Source organism: Gekko japonicus, unplaced genomic scaffold (genome assembly GCF_001447785.1).
Source record: "Gekko japonicus isolate JY-2015 unplaced genomic scaffold, Gekko_japonicus_V1.1 scaffold441, whole genome shotgun sequence".
NCBI classification, from domain to species: domain Eukaryota; kingdom Metazoa; phylum Chordata; class Lepidosauria; order Squamata; family Gekkonidae; genus Gekko; species Gekko japonicus.
The window spans coordinates 147408-172213 of NW_015172017.1; the positions used below are offsets into that span (position 1 = coordinate 147408).

At 51.5% G+C, this 24806-nt stretch overlaps 1 protein-coding gene across 1 annotated transcript; it reads right to left on the reverse strand.

Moving 5' to 3' along the window:
- Nucleotides 1–1747: 1747 nt before the first annotated feature.
- Nucleotides 1748–24489, reverse strand: FIS1 (fission, mitochondrial 1). The gene is made up of 5 exons (XM_015420448.1): nucleotides 24423–24489; nucleotides 12242–12374; nucleotides 8074–8150; nucleotides 3425–3530; nucleotides 1748–3046 (listed from the first exon to the last, which is right to left on the reverse strand). Exons 1-5 carry the CDS (start codon nucleotides 24465–24467, stop codon nucleotides 2949–2951), a joined length of 459 nt encoding a protein of 152 aa, XP_015275934.1. The 5' UTR covers nucleotides 24468–24489; the 3' UTR covers nucleotides 1748–2948.
- Between the last annotated feature and the right edge of the window lie 317 nt (nucleotides 24490–24806).

Here is a 24806-nt window from a genome sequence, read left to right on the forward strand (position 1 = left end):
ATCTACATATATAAGAACATCATCAGAAGAGCCCTGTTGAGTCAAACCAGTGGTCTTTCTTGTCCAGCATCCCATCTCACACAGTGGCCAACCAGTTCCTCTGGAGGGCTAGCGGCAGGGCACAAAGGCCGCAGCCTTTCTCTGACGTTGCTTTCTGGCACTCGCATTCACAGACTTATTCCCTCTGCAGTTTCTACCGAGTCACCGTGGCTTCTAGGCACGGTAAGCATCCATAAAACCACCTTTCCCCCATTCAAAAAGATTTTTATTGTGATAACGCCACCAAGTTCTACAGGGGGGAGCAAAAAACGGAAATGTAACATATTCTAATGCAGTAAGTGTTAAGTGTACCGACCCAGGCAAGACCGATCTTGTCAGATTTCAGAAGAAGAGATTGGATTTATACCCCGCCCTTCACTCCCCAAAGGAGTCTCAGAGTGGCTTACAAACTCCTTCCCCTTCCCCTCCCCACAACAGACACCCTGTGAGGTGGGTGGGGCTGAGAGAGCTCTGACACAAACGGCTCTTTTTCAAGGACAGCTGTGCCAGAGCTTGTGACTGACCCAAGGTCACATCAGCAGGTGCAAGTGGAGGAGTGGGGAATCAAACCCGGTTCTCCCAGATTAGAGTCCGCGCACTTAACCACTACACCAAGCTGGAAGCTAAGCTAACCAGGGTCAGCCCTGGTATTATTTGGATGGGAGACCACCAACAAAGTCCAGAGTCGCGTTGCAGAGGCAGGCAAGGGCAAACCACCTCCGTTCGGCTCTTGCCTTGAAAACCCTGTGCTGGCTGTGGCTTTCTGCTATCACCAATTCAGTCCATAACAAAATCAAGTTATTTAGATGGAGGCAACGGCTAGTGGACGTTCCAAGTCATTTACAGCGTGATTCAGACTGTACTTTATGGAGAAGAAGAGGAGATTGGATTTATACCCCGCCCTTCACTCAGTCTCGGAGCGGCTTACAAACTCCTTTCCCTTCCCCTCCCCACAACAGACACCCTGGGAGGTGGGTGGGGCTGAGAGAGCTCTGACAGGAACTGCTCTTTTTCAAGGACAGCTGTGCCAGAGCTTGTGACTGACCCAAGGTCACATCAGCAGGTGCAAGTGGAGGAGTGGGGAATCAAACCCGGTTCTCCCAGATTAGAGTCCGCACACCTAACCTTAACTGGAGCTTTAACAAGCCCTGCAGTGACCACCCACCCTGGGGATCCAATTGGAGTGGAAAGGCATCACATAGATGTCTTACATAACATAGGGTTGCCCTTTCTTTCAGGCTCATTCCAATGACAAGGAAGGGGGAAATGATGCATCAGATCCAAAAACACCTCTCTTCTGATTGCTCAGCAAGATTATAAAGGGGGGAGTGAAAGAGAGAGAGAGAAGTGAACTACTGAACAGTTAACTTTGCAGGCTTCTACATTGTCCGGGCCAGGAAGAAACCATCTCAAATAGCACCAGGGATGTTCCCTCCATAAGGGTATTAGCACTGCCGGTTTCGAATATCGACCACCCAGTTCTCCCCCCCCCCATGCCTCCTTTGCACATGAATAACTCCTTGGCTCACTCTCGAAGATGCAATTCAGGCCGCACTCAGCTGGACTTGGAGGCTGTCAGCAATTAAGTATCAGCCTGTTGCCAAGGATCCAGAGTCCAAGGCGAGATGGCCCCATCTGCTGCCAACGGAGAGGATCTTGCCGCCGGATCGCTGGCCAAAGGAGCCCGGGGGGGGGGGGGGGGGGGGGGGGGAGGTGTGCCTGCAAGGCCCGATCTTCCGAGGGGTGGAAAGCAAGACAAAGCCGGTCGCGTCTTATTGGTACTGTTTTAATTCACATTTCTGCCTCACTCCACTCAGAGGCGAGAGAAGATAAGAGCACCTGTTAGAAGGGCAAGGACATTAATCGCTAAAAGAGGAGGGGAAGTCGTGGGAGCAAAGTGGGAATTCTCTCTAAAGACCTGGCGCCACTTCAACTTCGTTGCTAAAAGAGCTCTCCTGATCGCTTTCCTGATGTGACCCTCCAACCCTTCCCTTCTCCGAAAACAGATGCACACACTGAAAATGCAGCGGGGGGCCTTCCTCCTCTGTGTAGTGGGTATCCTACTTTTCCAATCAGGCTCCCCGCAATCTACTATAAGGCAGGTATGACTGATTCTTGTGTGGCAGCCTCCATATTCCCACCGTCTCCACTAAATGAAAAGGGCAGATGAATTGAAACAAACAAGAGGCCACACACCTACCCCCATGGAGGAAGGCTCTAAGGGACCCATGTGACAACAGAAGTTCGTAAGTGCACGGTGAAGAGGGGGAGGGAGACACGCAAGGCATGACCGCCCATTCGACAGAAGAAGGCGGTTGGTGAAGAAGACGTTTTCCCACTTTCTCTGGAAGGTTGTCTTCTCCCAGGCAGCTGGTCGCTGCAAAGAAGAGCCAAGCCCAATGCCACAGGCCAGGGCGCACTCCAGCTTCTCAGATGGGGCACTAGCTGTCCACAGCTCTTTCTGGACAGTCAAAGGGATTCTTTTACCTCCCAGCTATTCGGCAGCTTTCGCTTGGAAGAAAGGAAACTTCTGAGCCTTTCAGCAAGTTGTGGAGGAGGAAAGCAAAGAGGAAACTAACATACCCAACCTGGGGGGGAGAGAGAGACTACGGCAAGGGATCAAGACATGGGTTATAGTGCAGGAGAGTCGGGTTATCAGAGCTGAAGGCCTCTCCACCCCCCAACCGGTCTTCTATTGTGCTACTAAAGCTGAATCACCACTCGGCCCCCCTCAAGTGCTTCAAGCCCACTGGGACAAAGGGAAGCCAGGAATCATGGTCAGGTTAGTGGCCGCCAAGTGAGCGTTTTTAATGTCTCTCGACTTCTCTGCAGGATTCAACGGCCGGTCGCCACGTCCAGCCGCTCCCAGCCGAGAGGGGGTAAGGGGGAACGCGAGGCCTCTGAGCCAGTTACGATTTTGATTTGGCGACAGCCAAGCCAATCAAGCCGGCCAGCCCGGCCACACCCAGCGCCATGCCGCCGACGATCGCCATGCCAACCAGGCCATCTGCAGAAAGAACAAAGGCGTCAGCCTAAGGTTAAGGACTGCAAGGCTAGAGGGGTTTTTTTGGGGGGGGGGGGGTTACTGCACACCGCAAGAAGAAGCTGGAAAGACCAGGCCACCAGGTTGCCACGGTAACCAAAACATCACTGTAAGCACCCAATTGTGGCCCCTTCCTGGCCCACCCCAGTCTGGGTACATGGCTTGGTACCAGCGACCAACCCTCTTATCCGCAACAGCTGAAAAACAATTCCCTGGCCGTGGCTGAGGAATACCAGAGATGTTTCAAGGGAGGATTTGATCCTGCTCGGAAACGATGGGCAGGTGCTGCGGGGCGTCCGACAGCCCCACCACCGCTCGCTCCCACTCATTCTGCCGGCTGACCTTTCTGCATCGCCTTGTTGATGAGTTTCTCCAGCTCCAAGGCCTGCGTGTTGGTCGGCTCCGTCTTCAGCAGCCCCCGGATGTACTTCAGTGCTTTCTCATACTCCTGCCACAGAAAAGGGGGGGGAGAGATGCAGCTGTGTTTAGAATTTGTGATCTGGGGCACCTTCTTCTATGGAAAGCACACACAACCGGGAGATCGCCGGCTTACAAGAAAGGCGGCCGGGGGAAGTGGCAAGGGGATACGGCGAACGGTTGTAGAGTCCAGAACAGAGAAGACAGAAATTATGGGCTCCAAGTCGCTGGGTGGTAGATTCAGGACAAAGAAATGCTTTCTGCAGGTCTGTCTGGGCGAGACGGCCCCCAAAAGGGGTTTTACCTACGCTCCTGGGGAAAAGGGCCCGACGGTGGCATGATCAATGGAAACTTCACATACCAGGGGTTGAAGCTGTCACCGCCCACACTCCGAGAGCTTCCCGGGCACACTGGCCAATTTACTGCCAGGGAAAGAATGCTGGACTAGGTGACCCTGGCGGTTCTTGAGCCAGGGAAATGGGGGAGGGATCGGACTCAGACAGGCGAAGATACGCAAGAGGATCCTGCTCTCCCTTCTAGCCCAAGACTACGAGTTTTGGAGCCCAGATGGGAGAGAGAAAATATAATACACCTTGAGCATTGTAGTCACAGAAACGTGGGTGGCAAAGTTGGAAGGGGCCATTACAGGCCCACTGGTCCCACCCCCCTGCTCAGTGCAGGATCAGTCTAGAGCAGGGGTGGCCAAACTGCAGCTCGGGAGCCAGTTTGGTGTAGTAGTTAAGTGCGCAGACTCTAATCTGGGAGAACCAGGTTTGATTCCCCACTCCTCCACTTGCACCTGGCTGGATGACCTTGGGCAAGCCGTAGCTCTGATAAGAGCTGTTCTTGAAAAAGAGCCGTTTCTGTCAGAGCTCTCTCAGCCCCACCTACCTCACAGGGTGTCTGTTGTGGGGAGGGAAAGGAGTTTGTAAGCCGCTCTGAGACACCTTTGGGTAGTGAAGGGCGGGGTATCAATCCAATCTCTTCTTCTTCACATATGGCTCTTTCACACGTATTGGACGGTTCCCGGCAGGGCAGCTGGGGAAGCGAAGGGGAGGCATGCTCCCCCCCCCCCCCCCCCTTTTTTTTTTTTTCTTTTTTCCCCCCCCCCTTCTTTCCACCTCTCTCTCTTTTCCCCTCTCCCTTAGACAAATACCATTAGCAAACAAATAAATATAACGGACAGATAAATATCATTATCAACATCTGTTTTTACCCCTTTTATTTTTAACAGTCTTCATTTCATGTGGGGGGGGGGGAAAGCAAATCTGCACATTTTAAAATAAAACATGTCCCATTTGTTCATCTCTCGCGGCTCTCAAACATCTGATGTTTATTCTATGCGGCTCTTTTCTTGAGCAAGTTTGGCCACCCCTGGCCTAGAGCATCCCTGACTGGTGTTTGTCCAGCCGCTGCTTAAAGACCGCCAGGGAGGGGGTGCTCACGACTTCCCTAGGTAGCCGTTTCTACTGTTGCACAACTCTGGCTGAAAAAAAGGGTTTCCTAATGCCCAGCCCGCACCCTCCTGCCAATGCCACTAGTACTCACGGCCAATGTTCCCTCTAAGCTCCGGAGTCTTGTGAGCAAAAATTCTACTTGGTGAGCTACTGGCATCAAAGTTGAGAGCAAGTGATTTGGCTGCTGCATCAATTCGTTTGCTCTGGAGCCCTCCTTCCTGAGCGACGACACACAATGTGTGAGCCAGAGGCTAAAAAACTGTGAGCTAGCTCACACTAACTCAGCTTAGAGGGAACACTGCTCACGGCAGACAGCCACATACCTACATGACGAGGCTGCCACAGCATCTCCTTCATGAGGGACAGTGGCTTGGCCAAAGTCACCCGGGAACGTCCCCCCCTTGGCCACCCACGTTCAGACACAACTTCTATCTATTCCGCCACAAAGAATCCACCTACTCGCTGCGCGCACGGGCCCCCATCCCTTGCGCCACTGCCTTCACCCCCTTGTGAGCCAGGGATCCGAGTTCTTATCTACACACCCAGCGAGTGAGGAATTATGATGTGCTGCTCTCGCAGTCCATAAAGAGTGCTGATAACAGGCTCAGCCAAGACAGATACGTCCCGGTGCCACCCACGCTTCGATCGGGTTTATGAAGCTGGGATTAGCTGCAGAGATAAGGAGGGCTGAACTAGGGGGGGGGGGGGGAGAGGAGGAGGAGGATGTGGGAGGGAGGGACTTTCACCTCTGCTCTACCAGGAGAGCTGACTTCTTTTCACTTGGTTGAGCATTGGTGCGTCTGGAGGGAAGAACGCAGACATGCACTGAACAAACAAGAGACACGGGCCAATTTCTCCCTGCACTATTGCCACTGCAGAGCACATCTGCCCCCTTTACTCTTTGATAAGATATCGGATTTTTACCCCGCCCTCCACTACCCGAAGGAGTCTCAGAGTGGCTTACAATCCCTTTCCCCTCCTCTCCCCACAACAGACACCCTGTGAGGTAGGTGTGGCTGAGAGAGCTCTCTTGAGAACTGCCCTTGAGAGAACGGCTCTGAGAGAACTTATGGCTGACCCAAGGTCACACCAGCAGCTGCATGTGGAGGAGTGGGGAATCAAACTGGGTTTGACTGAACCTTATGGGGGAAAGACAACGTCACACACTCTCAGCACCAGCCAATCTTGCCGGGGAAGGATATTTGCTGTTTTATTATTTGTGCGTGTTTTTAAGCGGATGCGAATGCCTTTTTGAGGCGCTGCAGTGGCTCAAGTGGTTAAGACGCTGAACTGCAGGCTGTGGAAGGTCGGTAGTTCAGCAGTTCGAGACCCAAGTGCACCGCATGACGGAGTGAGCTCCCGTCTCTAGTTCCAGCTCCTGCCAACCTAGCAGTTCGAAAGCAAGAAATTGCACATAGATAAATAGGTACCACTTCGGTGGGAAGGTAACAGCGCTCCGTTCGCCTTGGTGTTTAGTCATGCCGGCCACATGACCACGGAAACGTCTTCGGACAGCGCTGGCTCTTCGGCTTTGAAACGGAGATGAGCACCGCAACCCTAGAGTCGGACTCGACTGGCTTTCGAGCAAGGGAACCTTTACCTTTACTTTACCTTTAATGCCTTTTTACCTGTTTGCCACCTTGGAAGGCCCTCGCTGGGTGGAAAGGCAAAGCGCAAAAGTTTTAAATAAATCTGGCCAGGTCTAAACATTGGTTTCCCACAATGGAAGAGAAAAGGAAAGGGGGTGATGGTCACCAGGTTCCTCGTGTCTTGCTGCAGAGCCCCGCATCCCACCCCCCAATGATGTCCGGGGGTGCCCCCTGACAGCTGTTAATTAGGACCGAAAGGGGGTGTGGGGGCTGTGTGGGGGGGTCTTCCACTCCTCTTGGAGCTCTGCTCGTGCCACTCCCGACTCAAGCCGATGGCCACTGCCATGCCAAAGCCATCGGAGATCGCGCTCACTAAGGAAACACTTGACTCTTCAGAGCCGGATTAGAGTCCAGTAGCACCCTGGAGACTAACAAGATTTCCAGGGCAGCCCTGACCTAGATAGCCCAGGCAAGCCCGATCTCGGAAGCTAAGCAGGGCCGACCCTGGCAAGTAACTGGAAGGGAGAACTCCAAGGAATACCAGGGCAGGCACACAGAGGCAGGCAATAGGAAGCCCACCACTCTGAAACGTCCAAGCCCCCCTAGGGGTTGGAAGAAGTCACCTATGACCTCCAGGCATATACACACACGCACACACAAAATACTCACCAATTTTCCCCCCTCAGGGTATAAGCTTCTAAGAGTCACAGCTTCCTTCCCTCATCAGATACTCTGGAGTCTTATACCCTGGGAACTCTGTCAGTCTTTTGGGATGCTCCCAGATTCTGATCTAGGTCTTCTACTGCAGCCCAGCACTTGAAACTATTTTAACTTCTCCCATCACTGAACCACAAAGGTAAAGGTAAAGGTTCCCCTGCTCGAAGGCCAGTCGAATCCGACTCTAGGGTTGCGGTGCTCATCTCCGTTTCAAAGCCGAAGAGCCAGCGCTGCCCGAAGACGTTTCCGTGGTCATGTGGCCGGCATGACTAAACACCAAGGCGCACAGAACGCTGTTACCTTCCCACCGAAGTGGTACCTATTTATCTACTTGCAATTCCTTGCTTTTGAACTGCTAGGTTGGCAGGAGCTGGAACTAGAGACGGGAGCTCACTCCGTCATGCGGCACACTTGGGTCTCGAACTGCTGAGCCACCGACCTTCCACAGCCTGCAGTTCAGCGTCTTAACCACTTGAGCCACCACAGCTCCACAAAGAACCACAAAGGAGCCAGGCAAAAAAGCTAGGTGGGGAATTCTGTGGAACCATCTCCACAGGGGGACAATATAAACTGGAGGGGAAGGGACCGGCAACATGCAGTCCTGGACCACGGTGGAGGAAACGTTACGGTAGCCAGAGAGGGGTGCAGGAGGACTTGCCAGGGGTTGCTAAGAAAGGCGGGGAGAAGAGGGGAAGACAGCTCAGGGCCCCCCCTCCCTGCCCACGACACTCCTCTAACTGACTGCCCACCGGCCAACCAAGTTGCCGATCAAGAGCCGAAGTGGGACAAGGTCACTGGTCGGCGGGCTCACCTTCAGCCGGTAGTTGGCTACTCCGAGGTAGAAGACATAGTCCCGCTGCTCTTCCTTGTTCCCTTTTGACAACAGATCTGAGGGCAAAGAGAAGTTTATTTATAGCAATTCCTAGCAGCTACTTTCAAAAGGAAAAAAAACCTCAAAGATTGTGGTGCGTGGGTTTCCCCACTACCTACTCGAGAAGCAGAAATAAACCTGCTTATGACTACTCGAGAAGCAAAAATAATATATATATGTATATATATCTGAGCAAACAAATTCGCGAGTGAAGAGCAGCCCCTCAAGGACGCCTGGCGATGGAATGCTGAGCGGCCTCGGACTTTGCCGAGAGGACCAGATCTGGAAAGCACAAAGGTTACTCCTGGCTGTTGACAGACGGCCATGGAACAGATGGTGGAAGAGGCATGCCTAGCGGCAGAGGCATGCCTAGCGGCTCAGGGGCTTCCTACGTCGTAAACACTACCATGCCCAAAGGCTCACTCCTGAATTCGTTTCTCCAGTCAGAGTAGCCACCAAAGTCTCTTTGGAGCCACCCCTCAGTCTTACTTCTTTTTTTTTTTTAAGAGACTTTTTATTTATATGCTGTACCGTTAACAACACAATTATCCCCAAATAAAATAAACTGTAGTAGAATCACCAAGCTGAAAAGAGCACACAATCAATACAATTTGACCCAAGTTAAGAGATCCAGCAATTTTCATGGGAGATTTAAGCACAGACTTTACAATGCAATCCTTAGAGTTATACCACTCCAAGGCCGGGTTCAGGTGGGTAGCTATGTCGGTCTGAAGCCACCGAACAACGTTTGAGTCCAGTGGCACCTTTAAGACCAACAGGCATAAGACCAAATCCACCCCGAATTAAACTTTGTTGGTCTTAAAGGTGCCACTGGACTCAAACGTCGTTCCATTCTGAGGCCAATGGCCTTAGAAGGCTGCAACTCTGTTCAGGCTTGTACTGAAAGCTTGTCCCATTTAAAAATCAATGGAATTTCAAAGTGCTCAGCTTCGACTGGATCATGCCTATGGCCAGAGGTCATTTCGGGGGGGAACGCGGGGGATCGCAGTTCCCCCAGGTGAGGTACGGGGGGCGGGGCACATGACGAAGCCCCGCCCCCTGCTTCCGGCCGCCCCGCTTCCGGCCCTCATTCAGCCAGGAGGAGGCAGGAGAAGAGGGAGGGTAAGTTGCTTCCTCCCTGCCTCTCCCCACCCCTGCCTGCCTGGGGCCAGGGAGGGCCTTCGCGGGGCTTCCTCGCACTCCCGCTGGCCTTGCAGATCCACCGCCGGGCCCCTGATGTCAGGGGGTGTGGCATATGCTAATGAGTTATGCTAATGAGTTCCCCTAGCTCTTTTTCTACGAAATGACCCCTGCCTATGGCACTCTCTGCCACTGTTCTGACTCAGGCATAGAGCCTCTGCATTTTTCATTCCAGCATAGATCCTGGAACACTCACAGCTCTGGGCCACACCAAAATGTCGAATACCTGCCCCTGCCAGGGATTCAGCTCCTGCACCTCTGCTACAGAGGTCCCACCAGCAGAAGAGTGAGGGCCAAGCCCTGTCGGTCCACTGTTCCCCTTCCCACGAGAGCTCCCCTCTGGCCCCGGCCCTTCGCCCTCTGCTGTGTCCCCAGGGAGGAGGGCGGACTATATGAAGCCGGGTCCCTACCCACTCTTGCAAACATTAGCCAGACTAGAAGAATGGAGGGGTGGAGAGAAACACCCTCAGGCTGAGTGGGCGTGGCTGAGGGACACCCGCACTATTTAGCCAGTTCACTGATTCCCCCCCCCCCAACACAGTTTGCACTCCCGGCTTGTCTCAGTGTTCTTCCACCTGCCTTATTACAAGGGAAACACCACTGTGTGCTGCATCAGGAGCATTTGTGTCTTTTGTGCTTCTGGGGAAACTGAAACAGCTGGACGCATGCTGCCGCATGATTATCTTAGCTGCATAGATTTATAGATATATCTTTATGCCTGACCTGGATAGCCCAGGCTAGCCCGATGTTGTCAGATCTCGGAAGCCAAGCCAGGTCGGCTCTGGCTAGCGTTTGGAAGGGGGACCTCCAAGGAATAGAAGAGATTGGGTTTATACCCCACCCTTCCCTTGGAGTCTAAGGGCGCCTTACAAACTCCTTTCCCTTCCCCTCCCCACAACAGACACCCTGCGAGGTAGGTGGGGCTGAGAGAGGTCTTTGAGGACTGCTCGTGAGAACAGCCCTGAGAGACCTTGTGACTGACCCAAGGTTACACCAGCAGCCGCATGTGGAGGAGTGAGGAATCAAAACCCGGTTCTCCCAAAATTAGAGTCTGCACTCTTAATCACTACACCAAACTTGCTCTCAGGTAAACTGTGGTGTATGATAAGTGTCCTGAGTGATAACAGGAATGGAAGGAGAAGGAGAAGAAGAGATTGGATTTATTCCCCGCCCTTCACTCGGAGTCTCAGAGTGGCTTACAAACTCCTTTCCATCCCCCTCCCCACAACAGACACCCTGTGAGCAGTGTTCCCTCTAAGCTGAGTTAGTGTGAGCTAGCTCAGTTTTTTAGCCTCTGGCTCAGACATTTTTGTCTTAGCTCAGGAAGGATGGCTCCAGAGCTCACTGATTTAATGCAGTAGCCAAATTGCTCGCTCACAACTTTAATGCCAGTAGCTCACAAAGTAGGATTTTTGCTCACAAGACTCCACAGCTTAGAGGGAACATTGCCTGTGAGGTAGGTGGGGCTGAGAGAGCTCTGACGAGGACTGCTCGTGAGAGAACAGCTCTGAGAGAACTCGTGACTGACCCAAGGTTACACCAGCAGCCGCAGGTGGAGGAGTGGGGAATCAAGCCCGGTTCTCCCAGATTAAAGAGTCTGCACTCCTAACCACTAGACCAAACCGAATACCAGGGTTGTAATGGGGGGGCGGGCAAGGGCAAACCACCTCTGACCGTCTCTTGCCTTGAAAACCCTGCAGGGGTCCACCACAAGTCATTGACGACTCAAGGGCAACAACAACAAAATCCTTTATTACACCCATCCTCCCAAAAAATACCCGGAAGATGGGAGGAATGGCAGACCTCCCTTTTTTCGGGCAGACCTTGAATCTGGGACTTCGAATGGCGTCCCCAGATTCTGCGCAGCTGCCAGTCTGCTGAGGTACAGGGTTGATTTAGGGCCACGCATTTGCTTGTTTTATACCCCTGAATGGAAGACAGGACAGAATATCCTTATCACTCTGTTCACGCGTGTTTTATCCCGCTGGTGCAGGACCATGATAAATGGTTGATGGACTGACATTAACGAGGTAGCGGTGCGGTGGCACAGGGGATGTATCCTCTGGTTATAGTAACATCTGAGCTGAACAGAACGGCTGTCAGTTCTAGCCCCGTGCTGGTGTGAGCTACCAGCCTTGTCCCCAGCTCACCGTCCACCCAGCGGTTCGAAAGCTTTGGCGAAGTAGATAAAATGGGTACCACTCCCTTAGAGAGGGTGGGCACACTAAACCCCTCGGTGGGGGAGGTGTTAGCCGGCAAACAGAATGTCCAGCTCGTAAGATCGGAAGCCTAGAAAGATCTCTTCGGCATCAAAAAGCCTATAATGGGCCGTTCCGGCCAGGCGGTGGCAGTGCAGCATTGCAAATCGAATCAGACCTGGAGAAAGCTGATGTCATCAAGCCAAGCTGAGTGAAATGCCGGCTGGACCATGTCTAGTCTACAGCTGAACAAAATCCCTGTCGGCTGCGAACGTGTGCGATTTAAAGATTTATATATGTTGTCCTCTCTTACCCCCATGAATCAGTTAGTCCCTTGTGAAATGAGTAACTGTAAATCGCTCAGAGTCAACAGCTCTGCAGGATTGAGCGATTAATAAATTGAAAGATTATTATTATTATAACGAGGAGCAGCTCTCCAAAAGCCTTGGGCAGGAGGTCTTCCCCGAGCCCGTCTTCCTTAACTGGAAGTGCCAGGGATTGAACGGGGCACCTGCATACCAAGGAAGGCAAGGTTGAGGCAGAGAAAGGATGTGCCTCACCGAATGCCAAGAAAATAAAAGGGTCTGTGTTTTCGAGAGGATGTTTTGACAACTGCTTTGTTACGGAGTGGAATGCTCAAAGAAGCTGGGCGGGGACCCTCAGAGGGACTCTGGGAGACGGCTCGGGGGCTGCTCTGGTCTCACGCTTACCTTCCAGGAGCACAATGCCCTTCTTGATGTCCTCGTTGTACTTGCTGCGGACAAGGCACCAGGCGTACTCGAACTTGGTCCCTTTGGAGACGTTGCCGGAGCTCAGCTCGGCGTTGTACTTCTTCTCAAACCTCTGCAGGGCATGCAAGAAAAAGGGGTTGGGGGGGGAGAGTCGTGGCAAGTCCCGAAATCGGGATTCCCAGCTGACCGGCCCGAATGGCGGAGAGTCGACGTGAGTCCTAAGAGAAGGACCCCCAGTCGATCGGCCCTTCCGTGCTACTCTTGAAAGAGGAAGGAGACACGTACTCCTCCCTCGCTTGCTGACGTGGGGTTTTGGAAACAATACGCCAGTGGGGTCGACTCGCCACCATCTTTAACTACTTTTTGCCATGTGGGGAGAAAGGCAGGAAGGCTAGGGGGTTGAGATCAGTGTTCCCTCTAAGTTGAGTTAGTGGGAGCTAGCTCACAGTTTTTTTTAGCTTCCAGCTCACACTTTTTTGCCTGAGCTCATGAAGAATAGCTCCAGAGCAAACTAATTAATGCAGTAGACAAATTGCTCACTCACAACCAGTGTTCCCTCTAAGTTGAGTTAGTGGGAGCTAGCTCACAGTTTTTTTTAGCTTCCAGCTCACACTTTTTTGCCTGAGCTCATGAAGAATAGCTCCAGAGCAAACTAATTAATGCAGTAGACAAATTGCTCACTCACAACCAGTGTTCCCTCTAAGTTGAGTTAGTGGGAGCTAGCTCACAGTTTTTTTTAGCTTCCAGCTCACACTTTTTTGCCTGAGCTCATGAAGAATAGCTCCAGAGCAAACTAATTAATGCAGTAGACAAATTGCTCACTCACAACCAGTGTTCCCTCTAAGTTGAGTTAGTGGGAGCTAGCTCACAGTTTTTTTTAGCTTCCAGCTCACACTTTTTTGCCTGAGCTCATGAAGAATAGCTCCAGAGCAAACTCATTTATGCAGCAGCCAAATCGCTGGCTCGCAACTTGAATGTCGATAGCTCACAAAGTAGAATTTTTGCTCACAAGACTCCACAGCCTAGAGGGAACACTGGTTGAGATGCGGTGGAGTTATGCTGCTGAAGAGGCAAGTCGCCTCTGTCTCTTCCAACCCAGACCAGCTGAACCTCCTACAGCCGACCTCCCACACCCTTCTGCCACATCAGAATCACGCAAGCTGAATGTAAGAGCAGCCCAGCGGAGCAGATGAAAAGTCTGGGTGCTTCAGAGACCCCTTTTCCACACCGGCTGACCAGATCTTTATTTATTTATTCATTCTGATTTATATTCCGCCCTCCCCGCAAGCGGGCGCAGGGCGGATCACAACAGCAGCTTGACAACTGTCATTAAGACAATCATTAAGACAAAACGGCACAGTGATTTAAGACAGGTAGCACCATAACTATGGCCACAGTGGCTTAGAGGTTAAGACGCTGCGCTGCAGACTGGAAGGTCTGTAGTTCGGCAGTTCGAGACCCGGGTGCCGTGTGATGGAGTGAGCTCCCATCTCTGGCCCCAGCTTCTGCCAACCTAGCAGTTTGAAAGCAAGAAATTGCAAGTAGATAAATAGGTACCGCTTCGGTGGGAAGGTAACAGCGTTCCGTGCGCCTTGGCGTTTAGTCATGCCGGCTACGTGACCGCGGAAATGTCTTCGGACAGCGCTGGCTCTTCGGCTTGGGAACAGAGATGAGCACCGCAACCCTAGAGTCGGACTCGAGTGGCTTTCGAGCAAGGGAGACCTTCTCCTATAGCATTATAACTAGAAAGGTGTCATAATCTCCAGTGACCGAAGCAGCTAGGGAATAGCCCCCCAAGATATGGGGATCTTCTGAGTCTGGGGACTGTACAAAGATGGAAAAGATTCGGCAAGGGAGGCCAAATAACTGGGCACCCACCGCTTCACCCAAAGGCCTGGCAGAACAGCTGTTTTGGAATTACTTAAGAGCTCCCACACTACTTACTGTGCCGCTCGCGCCCCCAAGCAATTAGTAATAGAAAATCATACTCCATCTGAACCTGGAGATTTTATTTAGTTAGCAGACCTGTCCTCCGCGAGTTTGCCTAACCCACCCCCCACAAAGCCCCCCCCCCATATTGGAAGTCATCCTATCGTGCAGCATTGCCTTTCATGAACGAACTACTGTGCGAAAGACTTGTTTTGTCATCTGTCCCGAAACAGAGTTGGGGAGACAGGGATACTCTGCCTTTATAGGTCTTAGTTACGATTTCATTTGCACTCAGCCAGAATGGTGGAGTGGTCACAGGGTCGGACTAAGAGCCGGGAGAACCAGGTTCGAATCCCCAGGCTGCCATGGGAGCTCACCGGGGGATCCTTGGGCTGGTCTCTCATCCAACCAACCTACCTCACAGGGCTGTTGTGTGGCTAAGATGGAAGCAAGGGAAACGATATAAGCCGCTCTGGGGAGAAAGGCCGGGTAGAAATAAAAAGTAAATCAAAAAGGCTGCCTCGAGGACAAACCAAGATCAGCTAAGTCGGGGAATATAGCCAGGGCCGAGGCACCAACTGCCGCACCTCCCGTTCCCCGAGAAACCGCTGGCACCCTGGCACTAGAGAAGAGCCAAACACGGGACGAGGTTCCAGGAAAAGCTTGATCCTTTTAAGCTCATAGAAGCGCTGCTGCGGCCGTAAAAGCTTGGCCTGTGGAGCTGCTGCTTCCTCGGCAGCCGTTAAACGATCGGGAAAAACTAGCTTTGTGGTCTGAAGAGTCTGAGGGTATCGCCTGACTCAAGGAAGCCAGGTCTGTGCTAAAAACCAACCTGGTTTCTACTGGCAGGTGGAAGACCCCCACCCCACCCCGGGCCATTTCCAAGTGGATTGGATGAGAAACCAGCAGGGGACAGAAACGGCGGCAAAGAGGGCAAAGAGGAGAGGCGCAAAGGACAAAAGGAGGATGCGTTCCAAGTACACTGCACAGCATTGTACAAAGAGGCGAGGGAAAGGACTGGAGGATGCAACGTGTTCCCCCGCCATCTTTCCCAAAAACTGCTGAATGCAGTGAAGGTACGAGGTGGACCGAACACGAGCCCCTCTGCACAAGGAACCCAGAGCAGCAGGGAGCGCAGAGCACCACAGCCCATAGCTCCTGCGCAGTGTTCCCTCTAAGCTGAGTGAGTGTGAGCTAGCTCACAGCTTTTTAGCCTCCGGCTCACACATTTTTGTCTTTGCTCAGGAAGGGATGGCTCCAGAGCAAACTAATTTATGCAGCGGCCCAATCACTCGCTCACAACTTTAATGCCAGTAGCTCACAGAGTAGAGTTTTTGCTCGCAAGACTCCACGGCTTAGAGGGAACATTGCTCCTGAGGACCTAATTTCCCGTCATTGAATTATCTGGTCCCCTTTTAGCAGCAATCTGTGCCGATAGCCATCACCCCAATCTCGTGGCAGTGATCTGCGTGTAAAGTCATGCGTTGCAGCGAATGCCAGTGTTTCGTTCAGTTGTCCACGCAACATCTGTAAGGGGCAAACCCAGGGAAGCAAGGAAAGAATTACTTGTCTTTCCACTTTCCTTCTACCAGGGGTCTTGAGGCAGCACACAGGGGGTGCCCAGTAAGTCTGATCCTGTGCCTTCCAGCTATATATCCGTGAGGGCAGACCTCACATCCAGAGAGCTGTCTGGAGAGGCCTACTCGCCCGTAAACATCCTAGGCTGGCTGGATACGGTGCTCACACCTCCCTTGTTTATCTAGGCTGAGTCCTTCGCTGTGCCCCACAACTATGACCGAAACCAGGCTTTTTCAACTAAAAAAAAATAACAGAACTTCGCACGATGGCTTTATCCTCTCCCCGTTGCACGACTGACATCAAATCCTCCTCCTCTAAATCAAACTCCCTGGTAAAGAGCACGCCATTCCCACAGGATGAATCGCTCCAAACAGGAACCGGCTCCCCAGCTATTGCCAGCCGGATCTCGTTACAAAGCGTTACACAAGAACCACGAGAATTCACAAGGAAAACCAACAACACACCGGCCTCCTCCGTGACCACGCTCGGGCTGCCGGAAACCAGACACTAATCTTTTTGTTCCCCCTCCACCAACGGGGAGATGGTTGCGGGCGGTGCCACTCGCCGCAGAAGGCCTCTGGGTTTGGTACAGCCCCGGAGGGTCAAAGGGATTCTCTGCTCGGCATGCCTATTAACCACTCGCCCTTGACGTCAGAAGAAGAATGCTAATTGCACCCTGCTTAATAATGGACTCCAAAGCGAACTTAGAGACATTGGGGGGGGGGGTTTTTTACCAGGCAACAGCGAACGTAAGTTAACCATTAGCAAGGCGGGGTTGAACTCTCTGAGGGCCCAAGGATGGCCCAGGCCAGCCAGAGAGCTGTCCAAGTGGGCGTGACTTCTCACAAGCCTGCTCGAAAGGCCGTGCTTACCAAAAACAGCAACTGGAGGAGGAAACGTCATCCGCCATAAAGCAGCCCTTTCATTCTGGCTGTTTTCGTTTCTTTAAGGGAAACAGAAATCTTGTTTGAACAACACGGCGGTTGCGACACCACTCTCTCGATTGCCTGGAAATGCCAAGAAGAGTCCTCCCGCCCGCCCTCTTCGGGGTCCAGATCCTTCCGTTCACCGGGAGCGGCAACGAGCTGCACCGGGAGCCGACTCAGCCCGCCCAGAGGCAAAAAGGGACTTGTCGGCAGTAATCTTTGGGCACGGGCCTGACCCCAATGGCGCTCGTTACCGATTACAGCAGGGGTCCTCCAACCTTTCGGAGCCTGCGGGCAGCTTTGGAATTCTGAGATGGTGGGGGGGCACAACCACAAAATGGCCGCCAGAGGAGGCGGAGCCAGCCACACACCCAGAGGGAAGTCCAAGCATAGAGGAGAAGAGGGGTAGTTTTAAAACTACACTGGGGAAGAGGAGTGAGAGATTAAAGCCAACGTTGGTGACTTGCTGAAGCCACCATAGTTTCATATGCACAGCCAATCGGGTTTCCAGTGGCCTATCGGGAGCTCCCGTAGGGCAAGGGCCCCACCTGGCTCCACCCACTTTCTGAAGACGCTTGGTGGGCATCAGAATTGGGGGTCTCTGGAGAAACGCCATTTTGGTGATGTGTTTAAGTTGCTGTGGGCTGAACAGGAGGAGACTGTCAAACTGGAGGTAGGCCTGGGCCTAGCCTCTTCCTCATTCCCCCCCTCCCCTCCTGTCTCCAGCCACCAGTCTGAGGGGCAGCTCCCGAGAGAGGACAGGAAGTCCATCAAGGTGGTGAGGAGATCTGCCCCAGAATGCTGCGGGCAGGAGAGCCACTTCCTGGGCGGGAACGGCTGTTTTATATAGTGGAGATTTGGGTGGGAAGCAATGTTCCCTCTAAGCTGTGGAGTCTTGTGAGCAAAAGTCCTACTTTGTGAGCTACTGGCATTAAAGTTCTGAGCGAGCGATTTGGCTACTGCATTAAATCAGTGTGCTCTGGAGCCATCCTTCCTGAGCTGAGAAAAAAATCTGTGAGTCGGAGGCTAAAAAACCGTGAGCTAGCTCACACTCACTCAGCTTAGAGGGAACACTGGTGGGAAGCCAGTTCAGTCTGTCAGAAGTCAGAAGCCAGTCCGGCCGTCGTTTGGCATCTGCAGGAGGCAGAGGGCATTGTGGGTGACATGCCGATCCCACTTTCTCCAATGAGATGAAGTCAGGCGCCTGCCCTGTAGACCGTCTAGACGGGGCCTGAGTGTAGAGAAGGGAGAGAAAGGGGGCGGTTTTGTCACCTTTATTCTGGGTCTTCCGTCCACTGCGGAGATGCCTGTAAATAGCTAAGAGTTTTCAAATAAATCCTTTAAACGATAAAGGAGCAAAATCCCTCTGTACCACCTAGTTCCCCCAGCCGCTTGGACACACTAGGGGTGGGTTGGGGACTCCCTGAGGAGAACAGGGGGCAAAACAACAGGTTGCCAACTCTCCAGGGGATCCCCAAAGACTGCCAGGAAGCCCCCGAGGCGGGTTCCCAGTGACACCGGAGGGAAGTTCGGAGGCTGTCCCGCCTAACCAGAGCCCAAAACAGGGATGGTGGTGGCAGCAATACCCCTTCAGGTGCCAGGTCAGGCAAAGGAGGGGTGGGCAGAGCGGGGTCCACCAGCTGACGCAGGCCCGTTCCGCCACGGGGTCCATGGCCACCGAAGCGGAGGGATCCCTGGATTAGAGCTCCAGCCACTGACACGAAGCACACCAGCCTAGCCTTTCAACTTCCAGCCACAGGGCCAGCATGTAGAACCTGCCAACGTCTCTATTCAAATTCTGGTTTTCTCCCTGATCAGGGACTCCAAGCAGCTTCTCGCACCGCTTCCCCTTCCTCCACTCAATCCTAACCGTCACCACCACCACGGGAAGGGTAGGTTACGTTGAGAGATCGTGGCCCCAAGGGCAGGGATGCCAACTCTAGGTTGGGAAATTCCTGGAGATTTGGGGGGTGGAGCATGGAGAGGCTGGGGGTTTGGGAGGGGAAGGACCACAACTGGACAGAAAGCCATAGAGTCCAGTCTCCAAAGGGAATGTCACCCAGAGGTCAGTTCTAATTCCCGGAGCTCTCCAGGCCTCACCTGGAGGCTGGCAACAAATCCGGCTGACTTCCGTAGCTGAGTGGGGGGTTAGAACATGGTCCTCACCAGTGTTCCCTCTAAGCTGAGTTAGTGTGAGCTAGCTCACAGTTTTTCGCTTCCAGCTCACACATTTTTGCCTTAACTCAGGAAGGAGGGCTCCAGAGCAGACTAATTTAGGCAGTAGTCAAATCGCCTGCTCACAACTTGAATGCTGGTAGCTCACAAAGTAGAATTTTTGCTTACAGGACTCCACAGCTTAGGAGGAGCACTGGTCATCACATGTCTTACTCCTACACTTCACACCATGCCAGCCACTATGAGTACACTTTAGAGCCATGGAAAAATTCTCCCTCCCCTCAAAAAACCATCCAAAGAGTGATTAACACATGGAATTCACTGCCACGGGAGGTGGTGGTGGCTACAATCATGGACAGCTTAAAGAGGGAATTGGATAAACATATGGAGCAGGGGTCCATCAGTGGCTATTAGCCACAAGGTACAGATAGGAACTCTCAGTCAGGGGCAAGAGATGCTCTGGATTCTTGGTGCTGGGGGGGGGGGCAACAGTGGGAGGGCTTCTAGTGTCCTGGCCCCACTGCTGGACCTCCTGATGGTACCTGGTACTTTTGGCCACTGTGTGACACAGAGTGTTGGATTAGATGGGCCATTGGCCTGATCCAACATTGGCTTCTCTTATGTTCTTAAAATGGGAATTCTGCAGAAAATTGGAATATATGCAATATTTGTTTTCTCATCAAACCTTAACTTACCACTTCAACATAAAATGTTGCGTTCCTAACTAAGTATACACATTTAGGAGATTTCCAAAGAAAAACACCTTATTTACCTTTAAGCAGAACTGTGACTACACCCACCACTAGAGAGAAAGCTGCAAACTGTTGCACCTTATTGCTATCTAAACACTTACATCTCAGTTTTAAAGGTCACCAACCAATCTACAAAGAAAGAAGCCTTGTATACTCATCTCCTGATGACGGCGCCCAATTTGGTGCCGAAACGTATCTCGGCTCTGCGCGTTGGCAGCAGCCGTCCCTCACTCTGAAAGCTGGCTTGCAGACAAATCTTAAAATGACAGGTTTAGATTGAACAAAACCATGTCATAAAGTCATGCACTAATTCCGAAAGAAAAATATTACAGCCATTCGCAGTGCTCCTCCAAAAGTTCACAAAAGAAACGACTAGGGGGAAAACTGCGGAGATTTGTTTTTCCATTTCTCCCACAGGTCTTCACAACTGCAAGGAGAGCGCAGATGGGTGCGCTCAGGAACAATAGCATAGAACAATGCTTTGGGTGTGTGAAATAGCCCTGCAGAGCTTTCCTATCACCCCATCGCATGCGTGTGAGAGTTTGCGGTGGAAGCAGGTTTATTTGGTCAGCTGACGGTCATGCTGGTGATGGACATGTCTGCACAAATTGATGTACAATAGTCCATTCTGGGCAAACCCATCACCAGCACCGTCACTCAACAGCTCCCGGCACAGAGACGGATATTGTTCTGTTTACCAAGAAAGTTCTAAATTTCTTCTGGCACAGTCCTCTCGAAACCAATAGGAAAGGAAGAAACCTTTATTATAACAAGGCTGCGGTCCCACACAGTAAATAATCCACTTTCAGTGCACTTTCCAACTGGATTTTTACTGCGTGAACTGCCACAATCCAGTTGGAAAGTGGATTGAACGTGGAGTCTTTAGTGTGTCTGACCACAGCCCAAGAAAGCCTTTTGCTGCAGGTGAAAGAAAAAAAAATGCAGATCTGGGGCCTAAGGAAACCCTAAAACAAGGATTCCCAACTTTTTTGAAGCTATGGACATCACTGGAATCAGGAGTGATACTATGCATACCTCTAATCATTCCTCCTCAACGTTCCAGGCATTCTGTTTAACAGGATGCCTTTTTAAATGGAGATTTTATATAATTTTTAAATCCACCGGTTCATAATGCTACTTAACTTCCATCAGTTGTTTTTTCCCCCAATACATACATACAAAATCAAGTGGTAGAGCTCCTTTTTTTTTGTTGCTGCAGAAAAGTATTTAAACGATCAAAAGAACCAGCGTGGTATAGCATGTAAAGTGTCGGACCAGGACCTGAGAAATCCAGGTTTGAGTCCTCACGGCCACGGAAGCTTATGGATGACCTCAGGCCAGTCACACACTCTCAGCCTAACCTACCTCACAGGGCTGTTGTGAGGATTAAACAGAGGAAAGGAGGAACGATGAAAGCGGTTTTGGGTCCGCCTTAGGGAGAAAGGCGGGATGTAAATAAAACAAACAATTTTTTTTGAATCGTCAAATGTTCCACCGGGAGAGATGCCCAAGACAGACACATATTCTCCATCAGTATCCAAGAGTTCCCAGCAATGCATTGGTGCCCCCTAGTGGGCATGCTTGCTAAGCCATTTGTTTTTAGAAGATAAGAGGTTCCAAGGCACAACAGGGTAGCCTGCCTCATCAGAGAGAAATGATGTGAGGAGAACCATTACTATGCAAAAGTGCCACACGACAAGAAAATGAAAACAGGTCTGACAAGAGACAAAGAAAGGAGACTCCTCCAGTCTCTATTATGGAAGTCCATCCCACCCTCCTTGCCCCTGCCACATTAGGAACCACAAATAAAATCCACTGTACACAAATAAAATCCACTGTACACAGCTTACCGACTCCTCAGTATTACTCTGTCAGAAATACAGCTCCTGCAAGGACTTGCAGACACTGATAAAGCCCACGCACAATACTTTTCAACAGAGAAAAATTTAGTAAGCTTGGGGCAATTACGCTATCACCTGGAAAAGTAATTTTGACACCCCTTCAAGCCACTGAAGTCTTCCATTCTGCCTTGCTTTAAAATGAAGCTTCATCTAAAAATAGCGGCCCTTTTGTGGGGAAATCCAGAACCCACCTTCAACATTTTGAAGGCACTTGCAAGCCCTGCAAGACTGAGAATCCCCAGCACGGGGCAACAGGGCACCCAACATTAGCCAACAGCATGTCCCAGGAGCCTTCATAGCCCACCACTGTGTAGCACACAGGCAGGGATTTCTCTCTCTCTCTCTCTCTCTTTTTTAAATCCCCGTAGGGATATTTTTTACTTTGCATATACTACAAACTACAAAGAAATATAGGGGAGGGACTACAACTAGGGATAAAGAAAAGCAAACCACACTAGACTAAAACCCCAAGAGAAGGAGATCTTTTCACTGTTAGCAAATATGTTAGTACCATTAGTTTTATTATCACAATATACTTGTTGAGTTCTTGCTTATAACAATTCGCTTCTTGTATCAGGCAGGGATTTCTCTGCCTAACAATCCAGGTGGAAGGAATTGTCTGAACACAGGAAGCACCAACATCCACCAAATGGAAAAAGGAAGAAGAGATTGGATTTATACCCCACCCTTCACTCGGAGTCTCAGAGCGGCTTACAAACTCCTTCCCCTCCCCACAACAGACCCCCTGTGAGGTAGGTGGGGCTGAGAGAACTCTGACACAAACGGCTCTTTCAGGAACAGCTGTGCCAGAGCTTGTGACTGACCCAAGGTCACATCAGCAGGTGCAAGTGGAGGAGTGGGGAATCGAACCCGGTTCTCCCAGATTAGAGTCCACACACTTAACCACTACACCAAACTGGAGTCTGTTTTGCAGAAGTCACCAAAGCCCTTACACTACAGTCAGCTCAACGAAGGTGGTAGGAAGAGAAAGGAGTAGCCAAGGCCATGAACTTTGCCCGAAGATCACACTGGAGGAATATTTCATCTTCTTAAAATTGCTATAAGCAACCGTTCGGGGAAAAGAAAAGAAAAACGGTTGCCATCTGGTTATCAAGGTGAGAAAGAACTCTCTCCGGAAGGATAAATGTTTAGAAGCATATCAGGATAGATGGGAGGAGTCTCTACAAGAATTGCCACAACGTATGAAGCAAGAGAATTGGATGATGCAAAACCAATTGCTCACTGGTTCCTGGGATTCCAGAGCACATGCTCAGTTTGAGAAAGGCCTTTGCTGCACATGTCTATGATTCACTGCTCTAGCTGGCCTGTTTACAGGCAATTCTGTTCATTAGGAGCTGTCAGTCACATCCCCACAGAAGTCAATATTAAAGCCTTGCCACCTTCCAGTTTGATTTTAAAAAACCTAGGCACACCTCAGCTATCAAACACCAAGAAACACTACTGCACTGAGGAAATACAGCCTGATCTTGTGTCAGGCCATGAGTCCCATTATTTGGAAGGAAAGTAGGATATAAATATTTTGAGGAAGTCCAAGAAACGAAGAAAAAACACTCCCAAAGGAAGATACATCAACAGTAAAAGGTAAAGGTAAAGGTTCCCTTGCTCGAAAGCCAGACGAATCCAACAGTAAAAGGTAAAGGTAAAGGTTCCCTTGCTCGAAAGCCAGACGAATCCGACTCTAGGGTTGCGGTGCTCATCTCCATTTCAAAGCCGAAGATCCAGCGCTGTCCGAAGACGTCTTCGTGGTCATGTGGCCGGCATGACTAAACACCAAGGCACACGGAACACTGTTACCTTCCCACCGAAGTGGTACCTATTTATCTACTTGCAACATCAAACATCAACAGGGGAGGCATCAAATGAGGGGAGGAAACAGGCCTAGAGTACTATGAGCTGAAATGCTTTGCTAATTTAGAGGAAACAGCTCTGATATAAATGGATGAATCAACAGAAAGGTCTGGAAAGAAGAAGCAGAAGATGTTATTGCAAGGGGAGGGCCGTTTGTACACTGCTTTGAAAACGTCTCAGGGCCACAACACAACACACCACTTGAAAGAAATAGTAAGACTCCCGGATGCAGCGGAACCAAAGTGCATTTACCCAGCAGCATCCTGTTTCCAAAAAGCCCTTAGGGACAGCGCGAAGCAAACCCAAACCTTTGCCCGGCAGACACAGCAAAACCAGATGCCTGCAGTGTTCCCTCTAAGCTGCGTTAGTGTGAGGTAGCTCAGTTTTTGAGCCTCTGGCTCACACATTTTTGTCTCCGCTCAGGAAGGATGGCTCCAGAGCAAACTAGTTTATCCAGCAGCCAGTGTTCCCTCTAAGCTGTGGAGTCTTGTGAGCAAAAATTCTATTTTGTGAGCTCCTGGCATTAAAGTGGTGAGCGAGCGATTTGGTTACTGCGTAAATTAGTTTGCTCTGGAGCCTTCCTTCCTGAGCAAAGACAGAAATGTGTGAGCCGGAGGCTAAAAAACTGTGAGCTAGCTCACACTCACTCAGCTTAGAGGGAACACTGCCAGCAGACAAATCGCCTGCTCACAACTTTAATGGCAGTAGCTCACAAAGTAGAATTTTTGCTCACAAGACCCCACGGCTTAGAGGGAACATTGGATGCCTGGCTAGCCATTGCTAACCCCTCTCACTGAGAAACAGGAGAAGCGGGAGACTGAAAGGGGGGGGGGGGACGCTTTAGCTTTCTGTGTTTCATCTCAACCCGAAGGGCCATGGCTCCTCCCTGACTTGCCTCCGAGCAGAGGCGCAAAGGGAGACAGACTGCCCTTGGCCATGGACGCCCCACTCAGCCTTAGCAAACGACCCCAGAGCCACGGCCCGGCCCCACCCCATCCCCGGCGCGGAAGGCCCACCGCCTCGCCCTCACTTTCAAATCTTCCACCGCCACCACTTCGCTCAGAACCGACTCCATCACGCCCAATCACGGAAGCGGACCGCTCTTAGGCGGAACCAGGATTTATCCCCTCTGGGATTAAAACCGGCCGCGCCTCTCTGCCTCCCCCGCCTCCCCCTAGTCTGTTCCTTCCGCCATTCCACCCCGCCCCCTCTGGCTACGTCACGCTTGCCACCCCGCCCCCTGCCGCTCCTCTACAATAAAGACAAGGCGGGAGGGGAGGGGGTTCTGTCGAGGCGGCCGCGGTGAATTGTAATCCAGCCGGAAAAGAAGCGCGTGGGCGAAGAAGCCGCCAATAAGAAAGCCTAGCTCCTGCTACCATGGCAGCGCATGGCCGGAAACGGCAAGCCGCTCCCG

Excerpts from the sequence above, each read along its gene's own strand:
- FIS1 (XM_015420448.1), bottom strand. The coding sequence starts at position 24,467 with ATGGAGTCGGTTCTGAGCGAAGTGGTGGCGGTGGAAGATTTGAAA. Across the intron at positions 3,531-8,073 it reads TAGCCAACTACCGGCTGAAG|GAGTATGAGAAAGCACTGAA; the intron begins GTGAGCCCGCCG and ends TTTCTGTGGCAG. Across the intron at positions 3,047-3,424 it reads CAACAAGGCGATGCAGAAAG|ATGGCCTGGTTGGCATGGCG; the intron begins GTCAGCCGGCAG and ends TTCTTTCTGCAG.